General features: G+C 49.9%; 3 protein-coding genes across 9 annotated transcripts in view; 2 read left to right on the top strand and 1 right to left on the bottom strand.

The window, feature by feature from the left end:
- Positions 1-2,474: 2,474 nt before the first annotated feature.
- Positions 2,475-3,448, top strand: LOC101829100 (olfactory receptor 13J1). Its single transcript, XM_005078779.2, has one exon. The coding sequence runs from the start codon at positions 2,475-2,477 to the stop codon at positions 3,411-3,413; it is 939 nt and encodes a 312-aa protein (XP_005078836.1). The 3' UTR covers positions 3,414-3,448.
- A 7,459-nt stretch (positions 3,449-10,907) lies between these two features.
- LOC101829363 (olfactory receptor 13C2-like) lies at positions 10,908-12,332 on the top strand. Its single transcript, XM_005078780.3, has one exon. It carries the CDS (start codon positions 11,093-11,095, stop codon positions 12,209-12,211), a length of 1,119 nt encoding a protein of 372 aa, XP_005078837.2. The 5' UTR covers positions 10,908-11,092; the 3' UTR covers positions 12,212-12,332.
- A 2,142-nt stretch (positions 12,333-14,474) lies between these two features.
- Positions 14,475-21,939, bottom strand: part of Tmem8b (transmembrane protein 8B) — a 30,713-nt gene continuing 23,248 nt past the window's right edge. For 5 of the 7 annotated variants that reach the window (XM_040739315.1, XM_013119625.2, XM_040739321.1 and 2 more), the window contains 3 exons: positions 19,355-19,501; positions 19,118-19,234; positions 14,475-18,889 (listed from right to left, as the gene is read on the bottom strand). In XM_040739315.1, the coding sequence (XP_040595249.1) occupies positions 18,533-18,889; positions 19,118-19,234; positions 19,355-19,501 (621 nt within the window). In that variant the 3' untranslated portion in view covers positions 14,475-18,532. Of the gene's footprint in view, positions 18,894-19,117; positions 19,235-19,354; positions 19,502-21,939 lie in introns of all 7 variants that reach the window. The other 2 variants (XM_005078781.3, XM_040739330.1) reach the window with 1 other exon arrangement.

Below are 21,939 nucleotides of genomic sequence, written 5' to 3' on the forward strand. Positions count from 1 at the left end.
CCATGTACCCTGACACATGGAGGAGGGGTTAAAATCTGCTTTTTTTTCTTTTTTCTTTTTTCTGGCATGAGGATTATGTGGAGGAAGCAGGAAATGTCCAGCTAGGACAGCAGGTGAATGAGTTTGCTGGAAACAAATGTCTGTTCCATATGGTGAGGGGTTACAATGCTAGGAAGATGCTCCTGGAAGCTCACCCCCCTGGCAGCCACTGTGTGAGCTCAGTTTTCCCATCTGCTACAAGAGAGCTTCCCGGTGAACTGGTCAGGGCACTTCCTATGCTGTGTAATAACCTTGGAGGTAAGGAAGCCAAAACATCCTTTGCTCTGGCTGGGAGAAAATAAGACTGGGGACCGGGTCTCAGGGTCCCTTGACTTTTCAACAGGGAGTGCGCAAAGAGGCAACTTCTAAAGCTTCAGCCCCCACAAAGCTGCTGAAAGAGCGTCTCTGTGGGGGTGGGGCGGGCCCGCTCACAGGGTTAGAGCCAGCAGCCACCCACCCACCCAAGACACAAAGCATAGAGTGTGGAGACCAGAGCCGGTCTGAAGAGACAAGTCAGACTACCGCAGGTCTGAAGAGACAAGTCAGACTACCGCAGGTCTGAAGAGACAAGTCAGACTACCGCAGGTCTGAAGAGACAAGTCAGACTACCGCAAGTCTGAAGAGACAAGTCAGACTACCGCAGGTCTGAAGAGACAAGTCAGACTACTGCAGGTCTGAAGAGACAAGTCAGACTACTGCAGGTCTGAAGAGACAAGTCAGACTACTGCAGGTCTGAAGAGACAAGTCAGACTACCGCAGGTCTGAAGAGACAAGTCGGACTACTGCAGGTCTGAAGAGACAAGTCAGACTACCGCAGGTCTGAAGAGACAAATCAGACTACTGCAGGTCTGAAGAGACAAGTCAGACTACTGCAGGTCTGAAGAGACAAGTCAGACTACCGCAGGTCTGAAGAGACAAATCAGACTACTGCAGGTCTGAAGAGACAAGTCAGACTACCGCAGGTCTGAAGAGACAAGTCAGACTACCGCAGGTCTGAAGAGACAAGTCAGACTACCGCAAGTCTGAAGAGACAAGTCAGACTACTGCAGGTCTGAAGAGACAAGTCAGACTACCGCAGGTCTGAAGAGACAAGTCAGACTACTGCAGGTCTGAAGAGACAAGTCAGACTACCGCAGGTCTGAAGAGACAAGTCAGACTACCGCAGGTCTGAAGAGACAAGTCAGACTACCGCAGGTCTGAAGAGACAAGTCAGACTACTGCAGGTCTGAAGAGACAAGTCAGACTACTGCCGGTCTGAAGAGACAAGTCAGACTACCGCAGGTCTGAAGAGACAAGTCAGACTACTGCAGGTCTGAAGAGACAAGTCAGACTACCGCAAGTCTGAAGAGACAAGTCAGACTACTGCAGGTCTGAAGAGACAAGTCAGACTACCGCAGGTCTGAAGAGACAAGTCAGACTACCGCAAGTCTGAAGAGACAAGTCAGACTACTGCAGGTCTGAAGAGACAAGTCAGACTACTGCAGGTCTGAAGAGACAAGTCAGACTACTGCAGGTCTGAAGAGACAAGTCAGACTACCGCAGGTCTGAAGAGACAAGTCAGACTACCGCAGGTCTGAAGAGACAAGTCAGACTACCGCAGGTCTGAAGAGACAAGTCAGACTACCGCAGGTCTGAAGAGACAAGTCAGACTACCGTAGGTCTGAAGAGACAAGTCAGACTACCGCAGGTCTGAAGAGACAAGTCAGACTACCGCAGGTCTGAAGAGACAAGTCAGACTACCGCAGGTCTGAAGAGACAAGTCAGACTACTGCGGCTGAGGGATGAATGGGGACGGGATGTTCTAGATAGTGGGAACAGGTAAGCAATGGCTCAGAGGCTGCCACAAAGCCAGGAGAACCTTCAGAGATGTTCATGCCTAGGCAAGTAGGGCAGCAGCAACACACAGAAACCCTAAGCCAGAAACTCTGGAAGGAAAATGAGCTGTGTTTTGACAGCCTTCCAAGAAAGTCCAGGGTGTGTTCAAGTTTGAGGACCTCCGACTCAGCTTATCGGCTCCCAAACTCTGTCCATAGATCACTTGTCTGTGGTACTTTAAGGGGTAAAAGGGGGTTTAGGCTCAGATAACTTTGGGAGCACATAATCTCCACTGTTTTTGGAGAGCCACCAATAAACATTAAAAATAAAGACTTTGACGAGTCCTACAGTAAAGACCTATATTTCTCACTCAGCATTGGCTCACAGAGATTCTTCAGACTGCCCATTCGTACTTCTGTGAACACCCCGTTAGGGGAACACCACTCTAAGCCATGCTCACTTTTCACGTGAAGGCACCGAAGCCTACAGATGGTGAGGAAACTGTCCCAAGGTCCCAGAAAGTGTGTCCAAGCCGGAAAAGACCTTAACAATCTCTGTGGTCCACCACCCTGCACCCTAGATCCTTCCTCCCACCGCACATCCAGCCAGAGCCCGGCAGTATGGAGCCCAGCAACAGGACAGCAGCCTCTGAGTTCATCTTGAAGGGCTTTTCTGGCTACCCGGCCCTGGAGCACCTACTCTTTCCTCTGTGCTCAGCTATGTACCTGGTGACCCTGCTGGGGAACACTGCCATCGTGGCGGTGAGCATGTTGGATGCCCGCTTACACACGCCCATGTACTTTTTTCTGGGTAATCTTTCAGTTTTGGACATCTGCTACACGTCTACTTTTGTTCCCCTGATGCTGGTCCACCTCCTGTCACCCCGGAAGACCATCTCCTTTACCGGCTGTGCCATCCAGATGTGTCTGAGCCTTTCCACAGGCTCCACAGAGTGCCTGCTGCTTGCCATCATGGCCTACGACCGCTACCTGGCCATCTGCCAGCCACTCAGGTACCCTGTGCTCATGAGTCACAGGCTCTGCCTGATGTTGGCAGGAGCTTCCTGGGCACTCTGCCTCTTCAAGTCGGTGGCAGAGACAGTCATTGCCATGAGGCTGCCTTTCTGTGGCCACCGTGTGATCAGACACTTCACCTGCGAGATCCTGGCTGTGCTGAAGCTGGCCTGTGGTGACACCTCAGTCAGCGATGCCTTCCTGCTGGTGGGAGCCATCCTCCTCCTGCCTGTACCCCTGAGCCTCATCTGCCTGTCCTACATGCTGATCCTGGCCACCATCCTGAGGGTGCCCTCGGCCACAGGGCGCCGCAAAGCCTTCTCCACCTGCTCTGCACACCTGGCCGTGGTGCTGCTTTTCTACAGCACCATCATCTTCATGTACATGAAGCCCAAGAGCAAGGAGGCCCGAGTCTCGGACCAGGTCTTCACAGTCCTCTACGCTGTGGTCACCCCCATGCTGAACCCCATCATCTACAGCCTGAGGAACAAGGAGGTGAAGGAGGCGGCCAGGAAAGTCTGGGGCAGTAGATGGGCCTGCAGGTGAGGGGGGCAGGGCTCTACGCGGGTAGGGCTCTTGGCTTGCTGTGTGGGTCACCATATGCCAATACTACTGTAGGGCAGAGCACAGAACTATGGGGACGTCCACTCCAGAGACACAGCACCAAGTCTCACTAACCCTGACACAGAATGACTCATCTTCTGCTCCTTCCCTGTTCTAGTGCCCAGCGTCTGTCCCTGGGCCTCCACGGTAGCCTCTGGGCTGATCTCAAGACTTCAGCCTTGGCTAGGTGCCACGTGCGGCTCACACCTTATAACATAGCATTTGTGAGGATGAGGCAAGAGGGTAAATTTGATGTCAGCCTGTGCTACATAGTAAGACCCAGTCTTGAATAAATAGATACTAGTCATTAGAATTGTCCTCTTGAGTCTCTCCTCGGTGGGGCGCTGGGGGGAGGGGCGTTTTAAGAACCACTTAAGATTGCATCACTCCCCTGAGTGACACCCATAAATGGCTCCTCGCTGCTCTCAAGATGAGGCAGATGCTCTTCAGCCGGCCCTCGCAGCTGCCTGCCTGCCTAGCTCCCAGCTTTCTCCCCACACCCTCATAGAGCAGCAGCCAAATGTGAGCCTCGCCCTTCCCTACGCTGCCTGCTCCAAGCTCTTCTTGTGTTCTTCCTGGGAGGCCGCTCTTTGTAGCACACACCCCGTGTGCAGGTGGACTTCCTGCCCTTCATGCTCACGCCCATTTGCTCCTCTCATTACGTCCCTCCTGTGTCCTTGGTTTCCAATATTACACCAGGAGCGGGGGACATCACAACCTACTCTGTCCCAACATCCAGCCTGGCTCAACTCCAGGCCCTGAACACCTTTACGAAGTACATAAACGAACATGAGAATGTAGAGACACTCCTGACAGCATAGGGTCCTTCCCAAATCTGAACAGAGCTGGGATGACACCCATAGAGATTAGGCATGCCTAGTCCCCTGGGAGACGACAGGAGAGGCAGAAGTTAGGTCTGAAAGTCTGGACGAGAGTCCAGACCTGTCTGGTCACAGGACACCAACCACCAAGAGCAACCGTAAGTTGGGGTTCCTCTCCAACCCCACACAACAGCAGCTGCAGTTTCCAGTGTCCCTGCCTCATCTGAGGGTGCTTGCTTGAACCTCATCACCTCATCCCTCAGGCCTCCATAGCTGTCCCTGCTGGCGCTCAGCCTCCCCACAGTTTCCCTTTCTGAGCGCTTACGAGCACGTGAAGTTGCACAGTCACTGAGGACATCCATCCCCACACGCTCTGGCCTCAGTGGCAGGCATCGCCTGCACCGTAGTGAGCCAGGCTGGACCTCCAAGCAGCAGTCCGGGCCTCCTGCTAGCTGGCTGCAGGCCACCACAGCCCCACACGAGCCCTCTGTTCCCCTATTGGGCCTGCCTCCTTCCTCTGGGACTCTCAGTGAGCCAGGCTAAAAGGAGAGAGGAAATTAAGGAACAGGGCAAGGGACAGAAGCCGCTCCCCCTGGGATCTAGATTGCTTGTCTGGCTGGCCAAGAGTCAAGAAATTTCAACACAAGTGATGAAACCCAAACTGCCTGTAGAGGCGGTACAGGCGGTACTCACTTTCCTGAAGACGTTTCAAACCCAGTGTTCAAAACAATCAAGCGCTCAAACTGGGCACTGGTGGTGCAGTCTTTAATCCCAGAACTCACTCAGGAGGCAGAGGCAGGCGGATCTCTGAGAGTTTAAGGACAGCCTGGTCTACAAATCAAGTTCCAGGACAGCCAGAGAGAGCAATTACATGGAGAAAACCTGTCTTGGGGGGAAAAACACAGAACTATCAAGAACTCTGCTTACTCAGGGCCAGAATGTCTGTGCCTTGAGTTTAACTATGTTAGCATTCCTTTCTCATCTCTACATCTAAATAATGCATCTTACAATTTCATTTGCAAAGGAAATACTTGAGGATGAGAAATTAGCTGGAAGGATGGTCCAGCACTTATTGTTCTTACAGAGGATCCACACACACATTGCGGCTCACAACTGTCTGTAACTCCAGGGGATCCGATGCCCTTTTCTGGCCTCCAGGGACACTGCACACATGTGGTGCACCGACAGACAAGCAGGCAGACATTCATATACATGAAACAAAAATAAATACATTTTTAAATAATATACTACTTTCAAGTTTTGCTTAATCTTCAAGTTTTATAAATTACATTTTTTGAGACAAAGTCTTATGTAGTAGCCCTTGGCTGAGCTAGAACTCACTATGAAGACCAGGCTGGCTTCAGATTCAGTTATCTGCCTGCGTCTGCCTCCTGAGTGCTGGCATATACCACTAGACCCAGCTATAAGTTAAACTTTGTAAGGAATGTGACAAAAGTTTCTGTATCCAATGTAAAGACATCTAAGCAGTTGCCTCTCTCTCTCTGTCTCTCTCTGTCTCTGTCTCTGTCTCTCTGTCTCTCTGTCTCTCTGTTTCTCTGTCTCTCTGTCTCTGTCTCTGTCTCTCTCTCTAATAGGTGCTCACCTTAATTGTACATCTTTTTTCCTGTGGTGTAGCCAAGGATTCAGTTTTACCCAAGCAGAGGTTCCTATGCAGGGAGCTCCTCAAGCCACTGATAGCAATGCTGGGCTGCATCTCCCCACTGAAGCTGACCAAAGGGGAAGCCGCCACTGCTCCTGGGCACCTTCTGGACATGCACGAGTGGGGGCTGGCAACAGTCAGGCCATGCTACCGTTAATTCGGTTTCTGACAGGATACCATCCTCCCTCACACACTCAGTGAATCAGCTTTTCCTCCTCTTGGGCCTATTGTTAAATGAGTGGGAGGCGGTAATAAATCAATATGGGCCTCACACATACAGAAGTGGGAAGATGAACCAGGGACCGTAAAAACTTCAGATCTTTTAATCCTACACTGCCATGTCTAGGAATCTAGCTTAAGAAAAAAATGAAGGGCACATAAGGGCAGCGTGCTACACGCCCGTAATCTTAGCATTTAGGAGATAGAGACAGAAAGGTCAGAAGTCAAAGGTACTCATCAACCTCATAGCAAGCTTGAGATCATCCTGGGCCACATGAGATGCCCCCCCACACACATGCAGGCACACACACGCGCACACACACACACGCACACACACGCACACACGCACGCACATAGGGCAAGTCAAAGATTTACACATAACAATATTAATTACAGCACAAAACACTAATCCACAGTACAAAAAAATTGCAATCTTGATGTCCAATGGAGTCAATGGTCAAATGCAACACAGACCCAAGAAAACATTTTTTGAGAAAAACCAGATGATAGGAAATTATCAAAATGTAATCAACAGGAGGGGGAAAAGCAGATCAGGAAACATTGCATTCAGTGTCTCCCTAATCTTAATTTTTAATTAGCTGTCGCATGGATATATGATTAAATCTGTAGAAAATTCTGGGAAGCTGTGATGAGATGTTAATGACAGTTGCTTCCTCTCCGAGCAACGGGTGGGGTTGCAGGGAACTGCTGTGTTCTCGTCACATTTTCCATACTGCTCAGTATTTCTAAATAAATATGACCTTGGGCCTGAGAAATGATGATATTCTTTTAAAGAAGTGGGAGTCCACCTTGTTCCAGAGCAGATGGGCTCTGGTGGGGCAGAGGTTAGGGAGCTGGCGATGCAGCCTCGGCCATGTGGGCAGAGAGGAGGAAGACGGAACATAAAACTGGGACTGTTGACAGGCATGGGTAAAATAGCTGGAGTTGTGATTTGCCTGTACTGTTTGGCATTGCAGAAGTAGGTAAGGAGGAGGAAGACTGTGGGATTCAGGGGACTTTGGGGATGGATAGAGATGCTACCACCATCTACTATGGTGCAGAAAACAAGTGTGGGAGGGATGCTGAGGAGACACTGGTCCTGGTCTCAGACTTGTTGGATTCAAGTGTCTCCCAGGCAGCAAACAGGCCTAGACCATTCCAGAGGCAGATAGAAAATCAGAGCTAATCATTACTTTGTGCTCCTGATAAAATTCCAGAAGACAAATAATGGCATATAGTATGAGAAATTATAAATTCTATTGTCTGAATTACAGCTGTATTTTAGCATCTAAATTGTGAATAGTATCTTTATTGTAAAAGGCCAGGAAGGGAAGAGGAGCACCTGTAAAAACTCACAAGCCGGAAGTGAGCATTTAAAACACCCCTTACATGCATCTGGGGGTCTCATACCCTCACCCCAGTAAGTAGCCTTCCTCAAAGCTGGGTGGATGGAGGGAGGGACCTAAGGCCACACAGCAATCTTGGAAGGAGATAACTCATTTTCCAGTGCAGGCGCCCAGGCCTAGTAAAGGACCACTCCTGACCCAGAGCCTGCGGAGTACAACAAGGCACAGCCTTCTCTGTCCACCTCACACCAGCAGAGACCTCCTGAGACAGGGCAAGGAACCTGGAGTCCCAGGAGCCTGAGTCCCTCAGCTGGCAAACCCGAAAGTTTGTGAGCTTGTAGAGTTGAACTTTAAATTGGGTAGGGACCTGTGGTCCCTGAAAAGGGAGCAGGCGGGCTGTGTAGCAGGGGACCAGGACGCTAATCCTTGGGGCCCTCAGCCCGACCCACCTTAGCACATTACACCTGCTAGTTATGAACTCAGGACTACGCCACCATCTCCCGCAAGCATCTGGTCAGCTAGCATGGCTCCAGACTCCTACCTAGTCTTCTGTCACTGCAGCAGGAATTCCTCTGGCATGCTATTTTCAGTAACTCTTCTTCAAGACATTTCAAAGCTAAAGCACTTATTACATGACACTAATAATATCCGCATTCACTGAATATTTACCACGAGCCAGGCCCTGTATGAACAGCTTTGCTGCATCCCAACGCAACCCTAGTATCTCACCATTTGCAAGGAAACACCAGCATCTCAATGACAGGTAAGGAAACTGAGGCTCAGAAACGGTTAGCAAACAGAGGTAGAGGCAGGAGGACAACCATGAGTTTAAGACCAGCCTGGTCTATATAGCAAGTTCCAGACCAGTCAATAGCACTGTCTCAAACAAATGAACACACACACACACACACACACACGCACACGCACATGCGCGCACACGCGCACACGCGCACACGGACACGTTGGAGCAAGAGGCGACATGTTAGCAATCGGCAAAGCTGGGTGTGACCGGACAGCCTGATTCCAGGGCCCCTCTCACTACCCTCTCACATAGTGGTGGTGGCAGAATTAGTGGTGCAAAAACCCCACCTCCCGGCACTTTGAAGAATGGGGCCTTTCTATTTACTATGCCCTTCCTTTCTATGGAAATAGTTTTTGAAACCTGAATTTTTAGGAATTAAGCGGTTACCATTAGGTTCACCAGCAATGAAACTTATGTGATATTTACCTTGCAAAGTAACACTAGTCTGCCAAGCCTCAGGGTTAGGGGTTTCTGGAACAATGTGAGGGGCTGTTTGGGAGATTAGAGTACCCGAGATCACCTAATTGAATGACTCCGTTTCTGAGTTGGAGGAACCTGGCCAGGGTCACTCAGCAGAACAGAACAGAAGACAGCTCACACCCAGGTCTCCCCCTTTACATTCCAGGACCCAGCCGTGCTGTCTTACGCCTCAGTGGGCTGTCAGACGGTAGAATGGAAGGAGAGGCGTGGCTCTTGGAGACACTCAGTGTCACATAGCTCTTTGAATATGGTGTGTTTCTGGGACATAACAGTGGGTGACATCTAGACAGATGCTAAAATCACTTTTAAAAATTCTGGCCTTGTGTTCTCCATGTAACCCAAGCCAGCTTCAAACCTACAATTCTCATGCCTTGGTGTCGTTTGTGGTATTATGGGCATGTACCACCATGCCCCATTTAGAATGGATTTGTGTGTGCCGACATGCCAAGGTGCCCAAATGCAGTGCTGGTGCTCAGTAACCGATTTTCTTCCTTCACAGGCCCAGTGGTTTGTGGGCAGATGTACGTACAGTGTGCCGGACTTCTGGGTGATGTGCCCATTAGCCCTCTGAGATCCGCGGTATACGTGTATTGAGACATGTGTGTCATGTTAAGCTAGCTAAAGCTATGAGGTTGTGTTACTGCAGCATAGCCCAGCACATCCTGACTGTTGGCCCTGGTGTCCCATCATGTGCCCAGTTGTGAGTCAAAGCCACTGGTTGCCTGGCACCATGGTATTTTCTCCACTTAGATTGGACTAGTTCTCAGCCCTATGTCACGAGCAGGACCCTTACGCTGCGATGGAACCCATCATATCTCTGATGTGGTCCCCAAGAAAAAGCAGCTGTCCCCTAGGGAGAACACTGCCACTCCCCAACATTTCCTCTAGCAAACCTCAGCAGCTACATCTTTCTAGTGGAGGGGGAGGGGTGTTCCTAGTAGAGATCAGTATCTGGGGCATAGCTTAGCAGTCATCTCAACACATAGTTCAGTTGGAGTGGCAGTCACTGGTCATCTTGGAAACAGGACACTGGAGAGTGACAGTGACAACGTGGATACATCCCTTTCACTTTAATAACTCGCTATTCAATAATCTAGTCAGAGAGGAGCGTGGGGAGTGTGGGAAAAGCACCATAACACAATTCAGAGTGAAATGCATCTGCCAACAACCAGGTAAACACCCTGTTATCCGTCAGGGTGTCCAGAGTCATGTGAGGCGACCACACAGAGACAGTGTGCAACTGAGAAGTGCCAGTCCAGTCCACGAACCTCTCCCAGGGAGGGGGAGGAGCCTGGAGCTGAGGGCGCTGTCTCATGATGGACGTGCTCTAACAAGACAGAAGCAAGTGTAGAAGGATGCGGTTCACGAGGCAGGAAAATAGAGCGGTGTGCTCACAAACACCTCGAGCTCCTCTGCCGTTCCCACTTGGTATTTTTGTGAGAGTTCCCTGATTTACAGCTGTCAGGAGCTGAGCTGAACAAGGGCTTTTTGTGATCACACACCCCACGACGACTAAGCTAGCTAGTCTTTTCAGGGTCAGTTTCTTCATGTCTTAGACTCTCGAGGGTCTAAGACCTGGAGGGAGGGAGGGCTGTGCCCCAGGTCACCAAGAGCAAGAGTGTGGAGTTTTAAACTTCAGGGGAGCAGGAGCAGTCTGCTGCTTTCGCAGCACAGCTCAGGCGCACAGACTTGCAGAGCCAGGTTAAGCCCGTGACCAGCAGCCGTTCTACCGAGGTGCGCACGCCCTGGCGCTTCCCTTTCAAAGTCAAGAGATTGTCCTGCAACTCCTAGAGGGAGGTGCCCAGCAATCCAATTTACACATCCTGGGGGGTGACAGCACCCATCCATCACATACCTTCCCGGGCTCATCTTGCCTCTGTCAAGGGAGCTGGGCAGTAACTATGACAGGTGTGAATTTTTTTTCTTCCCACTCTCTTTTTGGAACCACAGCATCTGAAACAATACCTAGCACAGAGTAGGTATCTCAGAAATACCCAGGGAACGAATGAAGCTGAAATGCTATGGACACCGTTGTCATATGAAGTAATCTGAAAAAGAGCTTCCTTTGAACAGTCAAGGACACTTGACCAGCTGGGTATGGTTGTACTTGCCTTTGATGTCAACACTCAGGATGCCAGGCTAGGGGGAACCTATCTCAAAAAAAAAATCACTTACATTCCAAAAGAAGATGTCAAACTTGAGTCTCCTGTCTCCTCTGAACATCACTTGTGGAGAACAGGGAGGAGTTTCGGGGACCAGAGTGTCCCACCTTCTCCCCTGGCTATCTCAGTAGCATGGCAGCTGAGAGGACCAGCTGCAGGTCTAAAGCCCATCTCTCTCTTTCTACAGATGGTGGAACTAAATTCCAGAGAGAGGCTGAAATGCTGCGGATCCCACGCCCATCCCACTCATTTCCCAGTCAGCCAGAGCTGTGTGGTCCAGGTGGCAAGAGGAGGAAAGAGATGAATTGGGCAAACCACACAGCTGTGACAGAGTATATCCTACTGGGCCTCCAGGAGCACCATAGCCTAGAGATAGTCCTGTTTGTGCTCTGTCTGGGCATCTACTGCACCACTCTGCTGGGAAACTCCCTCCTCGTGGGGCTGATCGTGCTGGACCCCCGCCTGCACACCCCCATGTACTTCTTCCTCAGCCACCTCTCTCTCATAGACATCTGCGGCACCACTTCCTTCATACCTCTGATGCTAATCAACTTCCTGGATGTCCAGAGGACCATCTCCTTCCCTGGCTGTGCCTTGCAGATGTACATAACCCTGGCACTGGGTGCTACGGAGTGCCTGCTTCTGGCTGTGATGGCTTACGACCGGTATGTGGCTATCTGCCAGCCCCTTCGGTACTCGGAGCTCATGAATGGGCCGCTGTGCGTACGGATGGCGGTAGTAAGCTGGGGGACAGGCTTCGCCAACTCGCTGCTCCATTCCATCCTTGTGTGGCGCCTCCCCTTCTGTGGCCACAATGTCATCAACCATTTCTTCTGTGAGATCTTGGCAGTGCTGAAGCTGGCCTGTGGGGACATCTCTCTCAATGCACTGATATTAATGGTGGCCACAGCTGTCCTGACAATGACCCCGCTGTTGCTCATATGCCTCTCTTACATGTTCATCCTGGCCGCCATCTTTAGGGTACCCTCTACTGCAGGCCGGGCCAAGGCCTTCTCCACCTGCTCTGCCCACCTCACAGTGGTGGTGATTTTCTATGGAACCATATCCTTCATGTACCTCAAACCCAAAGCCAAAGACCCCAGCGTGGATAAGATCATCACACTCTTCTACGGGATTGTGACACCCTCACTAAACCCCTTCATCTATAGTCTGAGGAACATGGAAGTGAGAGCTGCTGTCACAGCCCTGCTGGGGGGCGGTCTACTAGCCAGGAAAATGTCCCACTTTTAACTCCTATCCTGTCAGTCAGCAGAGAGTAAGCTCTGTTGGGGAGATGGCTTTAATCTTTCAGTAAGGTTTGTTTTTCACGTATGGTTCAGGTCTACTAGAGCTTGGCTAGGGTGCTATTCGGCATCAGCCTCCTGGGACTCAGGATTACAAAGCAGTTTCAATCCAGAACACTGCGGGTGACCATGACCAAGGGAAAAGAGGAGCAACGCAGCCTGCGTGGGCTCTTACAGCTTCCACTCAGATTCACCTCATTAGCCCACACATGGCCCAGCCTGGCACCTGCCTGGAAGAAGAGAGAGGGCTCAGAGACCTTTGAAAACCTAATGGCCAGCTCACAAAACTAGAGAGTCAGTTCAAGAGGAAGTAAGACTTAGTTTCCTCTGCCCTGATCTCGCCTTCACAGACCCACACTGGTCTGTGAAGTAAGTTAACTTACTCATGGCAGCTTTGTACCAGGAAACTAGACTATCCAATGTGCTTTCCAGCGTTCCTTCCCATACGGGTTTGGTTAGAGTTGCCCACGGGACAGGTACGGAAACTTGGATGCCAAAATGAGTAACACGCATCCTGCAGGAGCGCTCCTATCACTAACATGCTGAAGCCCATTGGTAGTGGCCCATCTGGTTCAAGCCAGATGCCCTCCCTGAGCTGGGCCAAGTTCTCAGCCTGGGCCAAGCGCAGTTATGTGCCAAACGGTGCCTGCTTCTCCTGCAGGCCGTGTGTATCTTTAAAGCTTGAAGACAGCGAGGGCTGGACGCAGTTTTCATGTGTCTCCTCAGCTCTAATCCACCTTTACTCTCCTCCCCTCATGCCGCGGTCTTAACCGACCACCAGCCAAACAGGCCTGTAAAAGCTTCAGGTCCAGTGCCAAATGCAGAAATCCAGCTTGATGGGTCTAACTACTGCCATGCCTGGGGAAGTCTGATCTTGTACTGACACAATTTTTGTGAAAACGTCTCATACCCTAAAGACTGGACTTTTGGCAGGCCGCTAGTAAAGTACTACTCCTTGGAGATTATTCAAGACCGTATACTTAACCCCCTACCCTACTGTGAACTCAGCTGGCTTCAGTTTTACCTGCCTTTAAGAGAACAATGTAAACCAGTCTTACTAGGCTTGGATTCCTCATGCAATAAGCGTTTCATCCTAACCTAATGCATAGCTTTAATCTTGTTGTGTACTGGTCCATGCCCTTGACTGACCCAGAATTATGTGTATGTTACAGTAATCATTTTCTGCAAATAGCTAACAGGTTGGAAGCAACTTTAAAACAAAAGACCACCATAAAAGTTGAAAGAAGCATGTGTATATAGGTTGGTAACATTTGTGTGGCTTTGTTTACTATCCTGGGTCAGTTGGGAACAGTAAGGTTACTTCCTTTTTATATTTATTTTTTAGGACTTATTATGTATATACTGTGTTCTGTCTGCATTCATCCCTGCAGACAGATGGTTGTGAGCCACCATGTGGTTGCTGGGAATTGAACTCACAACCTCTGGAAGCCCAGCCAGTGTAATTAACCACTGAGCCATCCCTCCAGCCTGTTACTTCCCTTTTAAATCTCTAAGATTTTGGTAAGAATCCCTCATTTTTGCCCTATGCCTGATGTGGGATGTCCTTCTGTATGCTGTGTATATGTGTTGTTTTTATTGGTTGATAAAGCTGATTTAGCCAATGGCCAGGCAGAATAGAGCCAGGTGGGAAATCCAAACAAAGATACAGAGAGAAAGGATGAGGAGTCAGGGAGATGCCATGTAGCTCCAGAGAAGCAAGATGTGAGGTAACGAGCCATGAGTATTGTGGTAAAATATCAACTAAATTGGTAAATTTAAGTGTAAGCTAGTCAGTAATAGGCCTGAGCCATTGGCCAAACAATTATAATTAATATTAAGCCTCTTAGTGTTTATTTGGGAACTGGCAGGCGGGAGACAAACCTCCATTTATTTACATATGGTACCCAACGTGGAGCACAAACCCACAACCCTGAGATTAAGAGTCTCATGATCTACCAACTGAGCTAGCCAGGCTTTTATTGTCTGTGCTGTTCTATAAAATATAGTTCAAAGCCAGTCAGAGATCAGACAGACACAGGGACAGGCATACATTCAGACACAGAACAGATAGGAAACAAGGACATCTCTCTCTCTCTCTCTCTCTCTCTCTCTCTCTCTCACACACACACACACACACACATGCACACACTAGAAAAACTATAGATATGCCAATAACTACAAACTACAGAGAGAAGACACGAGAAGACAAGTGAAGATTTCAAATTTTGGCTCATTGTTGATCAAATTAATCCAAGAGAGTAGAGCATGGTGGTGCACTCCTTTAATACCAGCACTGGGGAAGAAGAGGCAGGCAGATCTCTGCGGGTTTGAGGTCATCCTGGTCTATATAGTGAGTTTCAGGCCAGCCAGAGCTCCACAGTGAGACCCTATCTCAAAAAATAAGAAAAAAATTAAATCAAGAGAAAGTGTTTTGTTTCCATTCCTTAATGCAGCATTGACACACTTAGCGTTCTCTGGGGTTATGTCTAGTGTGTTAACTCCCCATGATCTCACAATAAACTCCTGGAATCATCTTTCACACCTCCTACTGTCACAGCATTAAGTCTGAAGTTCTTTGGCTGAGTCCTCAAGGCCCTTAGGAGTCTGGACCACACGCAGCGTTACTTCCCCCCTCCACGTGGGTCAGCCTGTCCCAGCCTGAGGTCTTTGCTCATGCTATCCATGAATCACACCACGATCAAGTTGTCAAGTCATTTTAAACATTATCTTCGTCACGCATTCTTTCTTGGTGCATTTGAAGGCTGTCTTCTTCATATCCTACAGCACTTTGTTGGGACTCTTCATTGGGATCCATCCAATCCTTACCAATATGAGAGCTCCTTTGGGGCCAGGTGCCACCAACTCTGACTCCTCCCCATAGCTCTATCGGCTTTTCTTACGTGACTGTGGAACTGAATTGCCACATGGATGTTCTCACGTCACCACCAGGTAACACTGAGCCCATGTTACTAAGCATACTCCAAACAGTAGTAGGCGGGCAGGGAACTCAGTGTAGTTGCATGTACAGATACATGCAAGAAAGCAGTAGTAGCTGCTGGCCACAGCCATGTGTCCAAGGCAGGCCAGGCTTGCTGGATCTTAGATTCTCCCAATGACTCAAGTCAGCAAACAACTCAGGGTTGTAGGCCTGACTCAGCTGCACTGCCCAGTCTTGTCTTAATGCTGTCTCCCCCAGTACTCGAACAAACACCTCAAATCCAAAATGTCCCAAACTGTACTCATCATCCCCAATCACAAGTGTCACCATAGCAGAGAATGGCACCATCACCCAAGTCAAAAAGATGGAGGTCATCCTGGGCTTTCATACCCCACCATACCAGGCATTGAGTGCTCTGATGTCTGCCGCCTGCAGCTCTCAGGCAGGTCCCCTCCCTCTACCGGTACCTTATAAAGAAGCCCTCCCTGTCTCCCTTTCAGTTAGTGTAGCAGCTTTGTCACTGCGCTTCCCCAGACACGCCCTCCACACCAGCCATCAAAACGGCCTCTTCATGCTACTCTGCTACCTAAGCATTTCCAGGAGATCCTCATTTCCCTTTTCCCATAGGGTAAAGGCCACACTACCCATCTGTCCAAAGCACCGTGAGCTGCTGGCCTTCATCACACACACCCACGCACACACACATACACACACACACACACACATAAACACACACACCTCTCCAGGCCCACTTCACTCTTTACAGCTCCTGAAATATCAGTCTTTCCTGCTCTGTCACTCCCCATCACTGTAACCCTTTCCCAACACGCTGTGACCTTTGTCTGTCATATGTGCAACAGGCTGGGCACATATCAAGTGTCCTAAGCTCTTCAGTGACTGGGGACCAGACAGAAGGAGTATCTCAGGAAAGGAGTAAAAGATGGGCACTGAGAACTACAACATCTTGGCATTATGGCAACCCCAGTCCCCTCCTCTTCATTGCCTTCTATACTCTCAGTTGAGTGAGTCCTGAGTCCTGGTTATTTGGGTCAACTATCCTCATGGCCTGATTCTGCCTATTCCAGGGTGAGGACAGCTTATCTCCCATCCAAGCACTAACCAGTCCAGCCCTGCTTAGCTTCTTTGATCATCCAAGTTCAGATATGTTCAGGGCAGCATGGTCACAGATAAGGGAAGGAATAGCATTTCTTTTTTAAAAAGTTATTATGTTTAATCATGTGTATGTGTGTTTGTGTCTAGGTGAATGTGTAACACTTGTGTGGAGAGGTACCCATGGAGTCCAGAGGTGTGGTATCCCCAGGAGCTGTAGCTACAAGCATCTTAGCCTGTAACTGGGTACTGGGAATTGAACTCAGTACCTCTGGGAAAGCAATGCATGCTCTTAACTGCTGAACCATCTCTCCAGCCATTTCATTTTATTTTATTTGAGAGGGTCTATGTAACCTTGGTTGGCTTGAACTCATGGCAATTCACCGGCTCTTACCCCTAGAATGTTGGGATTAAAGGCATGCACCACCATACCTGGGCCAGCCCAAGAGCAGCGCTTCTGATACAGGAACGGACACCCAGCCCCTACACTCTCACTGCCTGCCACTCAGCCAGATACTTTATTCCCTACCACGTGCCTCAGGGAAGAGATCTGGTTGCAGAGAGTAAAGAATAACGTGGCATTTTCTAGGCTTTGAGCTTCATGGGCCCAGGCTGTGGAAAGAATAGAAAGGACTTAAGGCACAGAGGAAAGATTTGGTAGAAATGTGAGGTCGTCTCCTGATTGACAAGTGGGAGGGGCGAAGGACGGAAGGAAGTGTGAGCACTGTCCCAGATTCCCTAAAGAAGCCATGAGCACCCTGGCTTCGTCCGTGGGGTTTAAAAGAGAAAACAACTCATCTTTTGCCCCACTAAGTAAAACCCAGCACAGGACCCCCAAGAACTAACTTCAGGCTGTGTCTGGACAGCCCAGTATGAACGCCTCCCATGACACAGACCTGGGGGGCAGAAACTCGAGGCTTAATGCAGACAGAACAAAACACAGCTCAGCATTTAGCAGCATGTCTAGCTGCTGACTGGGAACCAGATAGGATGACAGAGCTCTCAGAAGATGGGTGAAGTATGAAACTGGGGACCAGAAAGAAGTCTTCTAGTATCTCAGCATAAGACAAAATCCTCAAGACCCAGCTATGAGCTCCTGGGAAAAAAAAGAGTCCAGTTGCCAGGCATGATGTCAGTGTCTGTAATTCCAGGACCCAGGGGATCATGATACCCAGACCAGACCAAACTATATACACAGTTACACACACACACACACACACACACACACACACACACACACACACACTTGGTAAGAAATCTCAATTATTTCTGGCATGCAAGAAAAAATGGAATCTTAAAATAGTAGTTCCATTCTTACAATGCCTTATACATTTGAAATCTGTACCTGTTACTCCAATTTCCTGGCACCTTAGCTTCCTTCTCTGCATGTGTAGGAGTCATGGGGATGCCTGTTTTACTAATTCATCTCTGCATATACCCAGCAAGCACACGCACATAGGCGTGCACACACCCCTCTTCACTACTACAGATGAGGATCCTAACAATTGGGAATTGGACATCAGGGAGCTTTTGGCATTAAACACAGGGACCATATGAGAGGGATGCAGAGGGCCAACCTTAGGGCAGAGGTCAGACAGCATCTTCTTCAGGCAGGTCCTGTCACTCTAGCACTTTCCTCCATGGCCCTCCCCTCCATCTCCCCACACCCTGCCCCAGCAGGGAAGAAAAGGCAGCACAGAATCAGTACCTACTTCATTGGAGACATCCCAGACTCCACCTGTATCAGATCAGGACCCCAGCTGCCTAGCCCCGTCCCAGCTGTCTCTCCCAGCCCTCTGTCCAGCCCAGCCCAGCACAGATGTGACCAGTGGTGCTGAGCCTCTAGGAAAATCTGGTGATGTGTTTCTCCAAGATGGACTCCTTTTCCCTCTGATGATTTATTCCTGATGAAAATTTGTCTCCTTGGAAGTATCTCATGTCCGTAGGAGGGCTCCCTATCCCTGGGAAGGGCTCCACACCCCTAGGTGCTCCTTGGTCCTGAGGGGTTCTGTGTCCTGCATAGCTCATCCTTAAGAAGGACTCCATAAGTACAGGAGGACTCTAGGCTCTCAGGAAATTCTCCGTGTCTTGGAAAGGCCTCCTGGTCCCTGAAAAGTCATCCTTGAGAAAGACTGTGTGTCTTTAAGAAACACAACTTGTCCCTTGTTCCTAGAAGGGCTCCACAGCCCCAGGAGGAACCCTAGGCAGGGTTCCTAACCCCTAGGAGCCTGGCCCAAAGCCGCTCTCAGCTGGCACAGATGCTGCTGACAGTGGCCCCTTCTGGGCCCACAAGGCCCAGCTCTTCCTGTTCGTTGATGCACAGCTGGTAACCGCAGCCCCGCGCCCGAGACCCAGATGGGACCCGGCGGTCAGTCTTGGCACGAGGCGGCAGCAAGAAGCCCACACTGCCAGCAATGAGCATATGCCAAATGCTATGAATGTAGAAGTAGTTGTCCCGGGTCTCCACGAAGGCATACAGTAGGACCGCACTGCCTGCAATAAGGCTGCCCGGGCACAGGTAAAAGAGCCAGCGGCGCCATGTTGGCGGGTAACAGTGCCGGCGCCGGACGCTGCGAACTGTCTGGGGGAAGCAGAAAGTGGGATTCAGGAATATGAGGCCTATAATCCAAGCCAGAAATACTTCAGACTTCCCCTCAGCCCTAGGTGTGACCTAAAAGGCACCTGCCAAGACTTGAGTGGTTACTGTGAACAGCAGGTGATGACCTGAAATTGGGGACAGATAGCCAGCGCCCTGTGTCCACTCCTGCTCCCTCCTTTGCCCGTCACATGCCTCTCCACTCTTACCCAGGCTGTGGCCAAGATCCCAAGGGCAAAGAGACTGGGTCCAAGCAGGTTCCAGAGTCCATGCCGGTCAAGCTGCAGAGCCATGGACAGCAGCATAGCCCCTAGCAAATACAACACCTACAGAGACAGGAGTCCAGCGTTGGGCCCGGATGTGGGGCACTGGGGAAGCCCCAGGCATGAGTGGATTTTAAATACAGGCTAGCTATTATTGTCCCCCAGGACCCACTCTGCACTGACCTGCTTGATCACGGGCTGCAAACGAGCCATGGCAATGACGGTGACCCAAACCGACATTAAGGAGCCCAGGAAGTCACAGAACTGAAGCACGTCATAGTCCATGATGCAGAAAACCACAATGCCTGGCTGGTCACAGGCATGGTAGAACTGCAAGAAAAAAACAGCAGGTGTTAAAATCCCTTGAGGCCACAAGTTCGGAGCTATGAAGTCAAAGAAAGATCCTATAGGCCTGTCAGAGAAACAGGCCGGAGGTCACCAGTGAGCAATACCAGGAAACACCAGACTCCTTCATTCTTTTTTTTAAGGTTTTATGCGTAAGGGTATATTGCATGCACGTATGTCTGTGTACACATGCATGCACACTGGAGACACAGAGAATTGTGAGCCACTATATGGGTGCTAGGAATTAAACACCAGTCTCCACGAGCAGTCAATGTTCTTAGCTACCAAGTCATCTCTCCAGCCCTGATTCTTTCATTTTTGAGAAAAACATGGCAGCTAGGTCTGGTCTGCTTTACAGTCAAATATATCTGGCCATTCAGACACTGGTCCTCACCACCATCTCCCTGCTTCTGGGACATGCTCTGAAGAGTATCCAGCCAGGGGCTCACATGTGTCAAGCTGAGACCAGCCCCTAGCCTTACCCTCTCAGGCTTACTCAATCTCATCCCATCTCAAGCCTCCATGTTATCCAGCTCTGCTCTCCCCCAGCAATCCCAGTTTCCTCAGCAGCTCAGCTGCAGACTAGCTTCACCCTCACTTACCTCACCTGACCCACTTTGCCCGCCCCCGGGCCAAGAGGGCGGGGAGCTCAGGGAGCAAAGGTGCAGTATCTGTGGCCATGGGAAGCAGCACGGTATGGTCACAGAGAGAGGCATGGTATGGTCACGGAGAGAGACATGGTATGGTCATGAAGAGAGACATGGTATGGTCATGGAGAGAGACATGGTATGGTCATGGAGAGAGACATGGTATGGTCACAGAGAGAGGCATGGTATGGTCACGGAGAGAGGCATGGTATGGTCACAGAGAGAGGCATGGTATGGTCATGAAGAGAGGCATGGTATGGTCATGAAGAGAGATATTATATGGTCATGGAGAGAGACATGGTATGGTCACAGAGAGAGACATGGTATGGTCACGGAGAGAGACATGGTATGGTCACGGAGAGAGACATGGTATGGTCATGAAGAGAGACATGATATGGTCATGGAGAGAGGCATGGTATGGTCACGGAGAGAGACATGGTATGGTCACAGAGAGAGACATGGTATGGTCACGGAGAGAGACATGGTATGGTCACGGAGAGAGACATGGTATGGTCACAGAGAGGCATGGTATGGTCATGGAGAGAGACATGGTATGGTCATGGAGAGAGACATGGTATGGTCATGGAGAGAGACATGGTATGGTCACGGAGAGAGGCATGGTATGGTCACGAAGAGAGGCATGGTATGGTCACGGAGAAAGACATGGTATGGTCATGGAGAGAGACATGGTATGGTCATGGAGAGAGACATGGTATGGTCATGGAGAGAGACATGATATGGTCACGGAGAGAGGCATGGTATGGTCACGGAGAGAGGCATGGTATGGTCACGGAGAGAGGCATGGTATGGTCACAGAGAGAGGCATGGTATAGTCATGAAGAGAGACATGGTATGGTCACGAAGAGAGGCATGGTATGGTCACGGAGAGAGACATGGTATGGTCACAGAGAGGCATGGTATGGTCATGGAGAGAGGCATGGTATGGTCATGGAGAGAGACATGATATGGTCATGGAGAGAGACATGATATGGTCACGGAGAGAGACATGGTATGGTCACGAAGAGAGACATGATATGGTCACGGAGAGAGGCATGGTATGGTCACAGAGCGGGTCATGGTATGGTCATGAAGAGAAGCATGGTATGGTCACGGAGAGAGACATGGTATGGTCATGAAGAGAGACATGGTATGGTCATGGAGAGAGACATGGTATGGTCATGGAGAGAGACATGGTATGGTCACAGAGAGAGGCATGGTATGGTCACGGAGAGAGGCATGGTATGGTCACAGAGAGAGGCATGGTATGGTCATGAAGAGAGGCATGGTATGGTCATGAAGAGAGACATTATATGGTCATGGAGAGAGACATGGTATGGTCACAGAGAGAGACATGGTATGGTCACGGAGAGAGACATGGTATGGTCACGGAGAGAGACATGGTATGGTCATGAAGAGAGACATGATATGGTCATGGAGAGAGGCATGGTATGGTCACGGAGAGAGACATGGTATGGTCACAGAGAGAGACATGGTATGGTCATGGAGAGAGACATGGTATGGTCACGGAGAGAGACATGGTATGGTCACAGAGAGGCATGGTATGGTCACGGAGAGAGACATGGTATGGTCATGGAGAGAGACATGGTATGGTCATGGAGAGAGACATGGTATGGTCACGGAGAGAGGCATGGTATGGTCACGAAGAGAGGCATGGTATGGTCACGGAGAAAGACATGGTATGGTCATGGAGAGAGACATGGTATGGTCATGGAGAGAGACATGGTATGGTCATGGAGAGAGACATGGTATGGTCAT

The sequence above is a fragment of the Mesocricetus auratus genome, unplaced genomic scaffold (assembly GCF_017639785.1).
Source record: "Mesocricetus auratus isolate SY011 unplaced genomic scaffold, BCM_Maur_2.0 Super-Scaffold_6730, whole genome shotgun sequence".
In the NCBI taxonomy this organism is placed as follows: Eukaryota; Metazoa; Chordata; class Mammalia; order Rodentia; family Cricetidae; genus Mesocricetus; species Mesocricetus auratus.

Excerpts from the sequence above, each read along its gene's own strand:
- LOC101829100 (XM_005078779.2), top strand. The coding sequence starts at position 2,475 with ATGGAGCCCAGCAACAGGACAGCAGCCTCTGAGTTCATCTTGAAGGGC.
- LOC101829363 (XM_005078780.3), top strand. The coding sequence starts at position 11,093 with ATGGCAGCTGAGAGGACCAGCTGCAGGTCTAAAGCCCATCTCTCTCTT.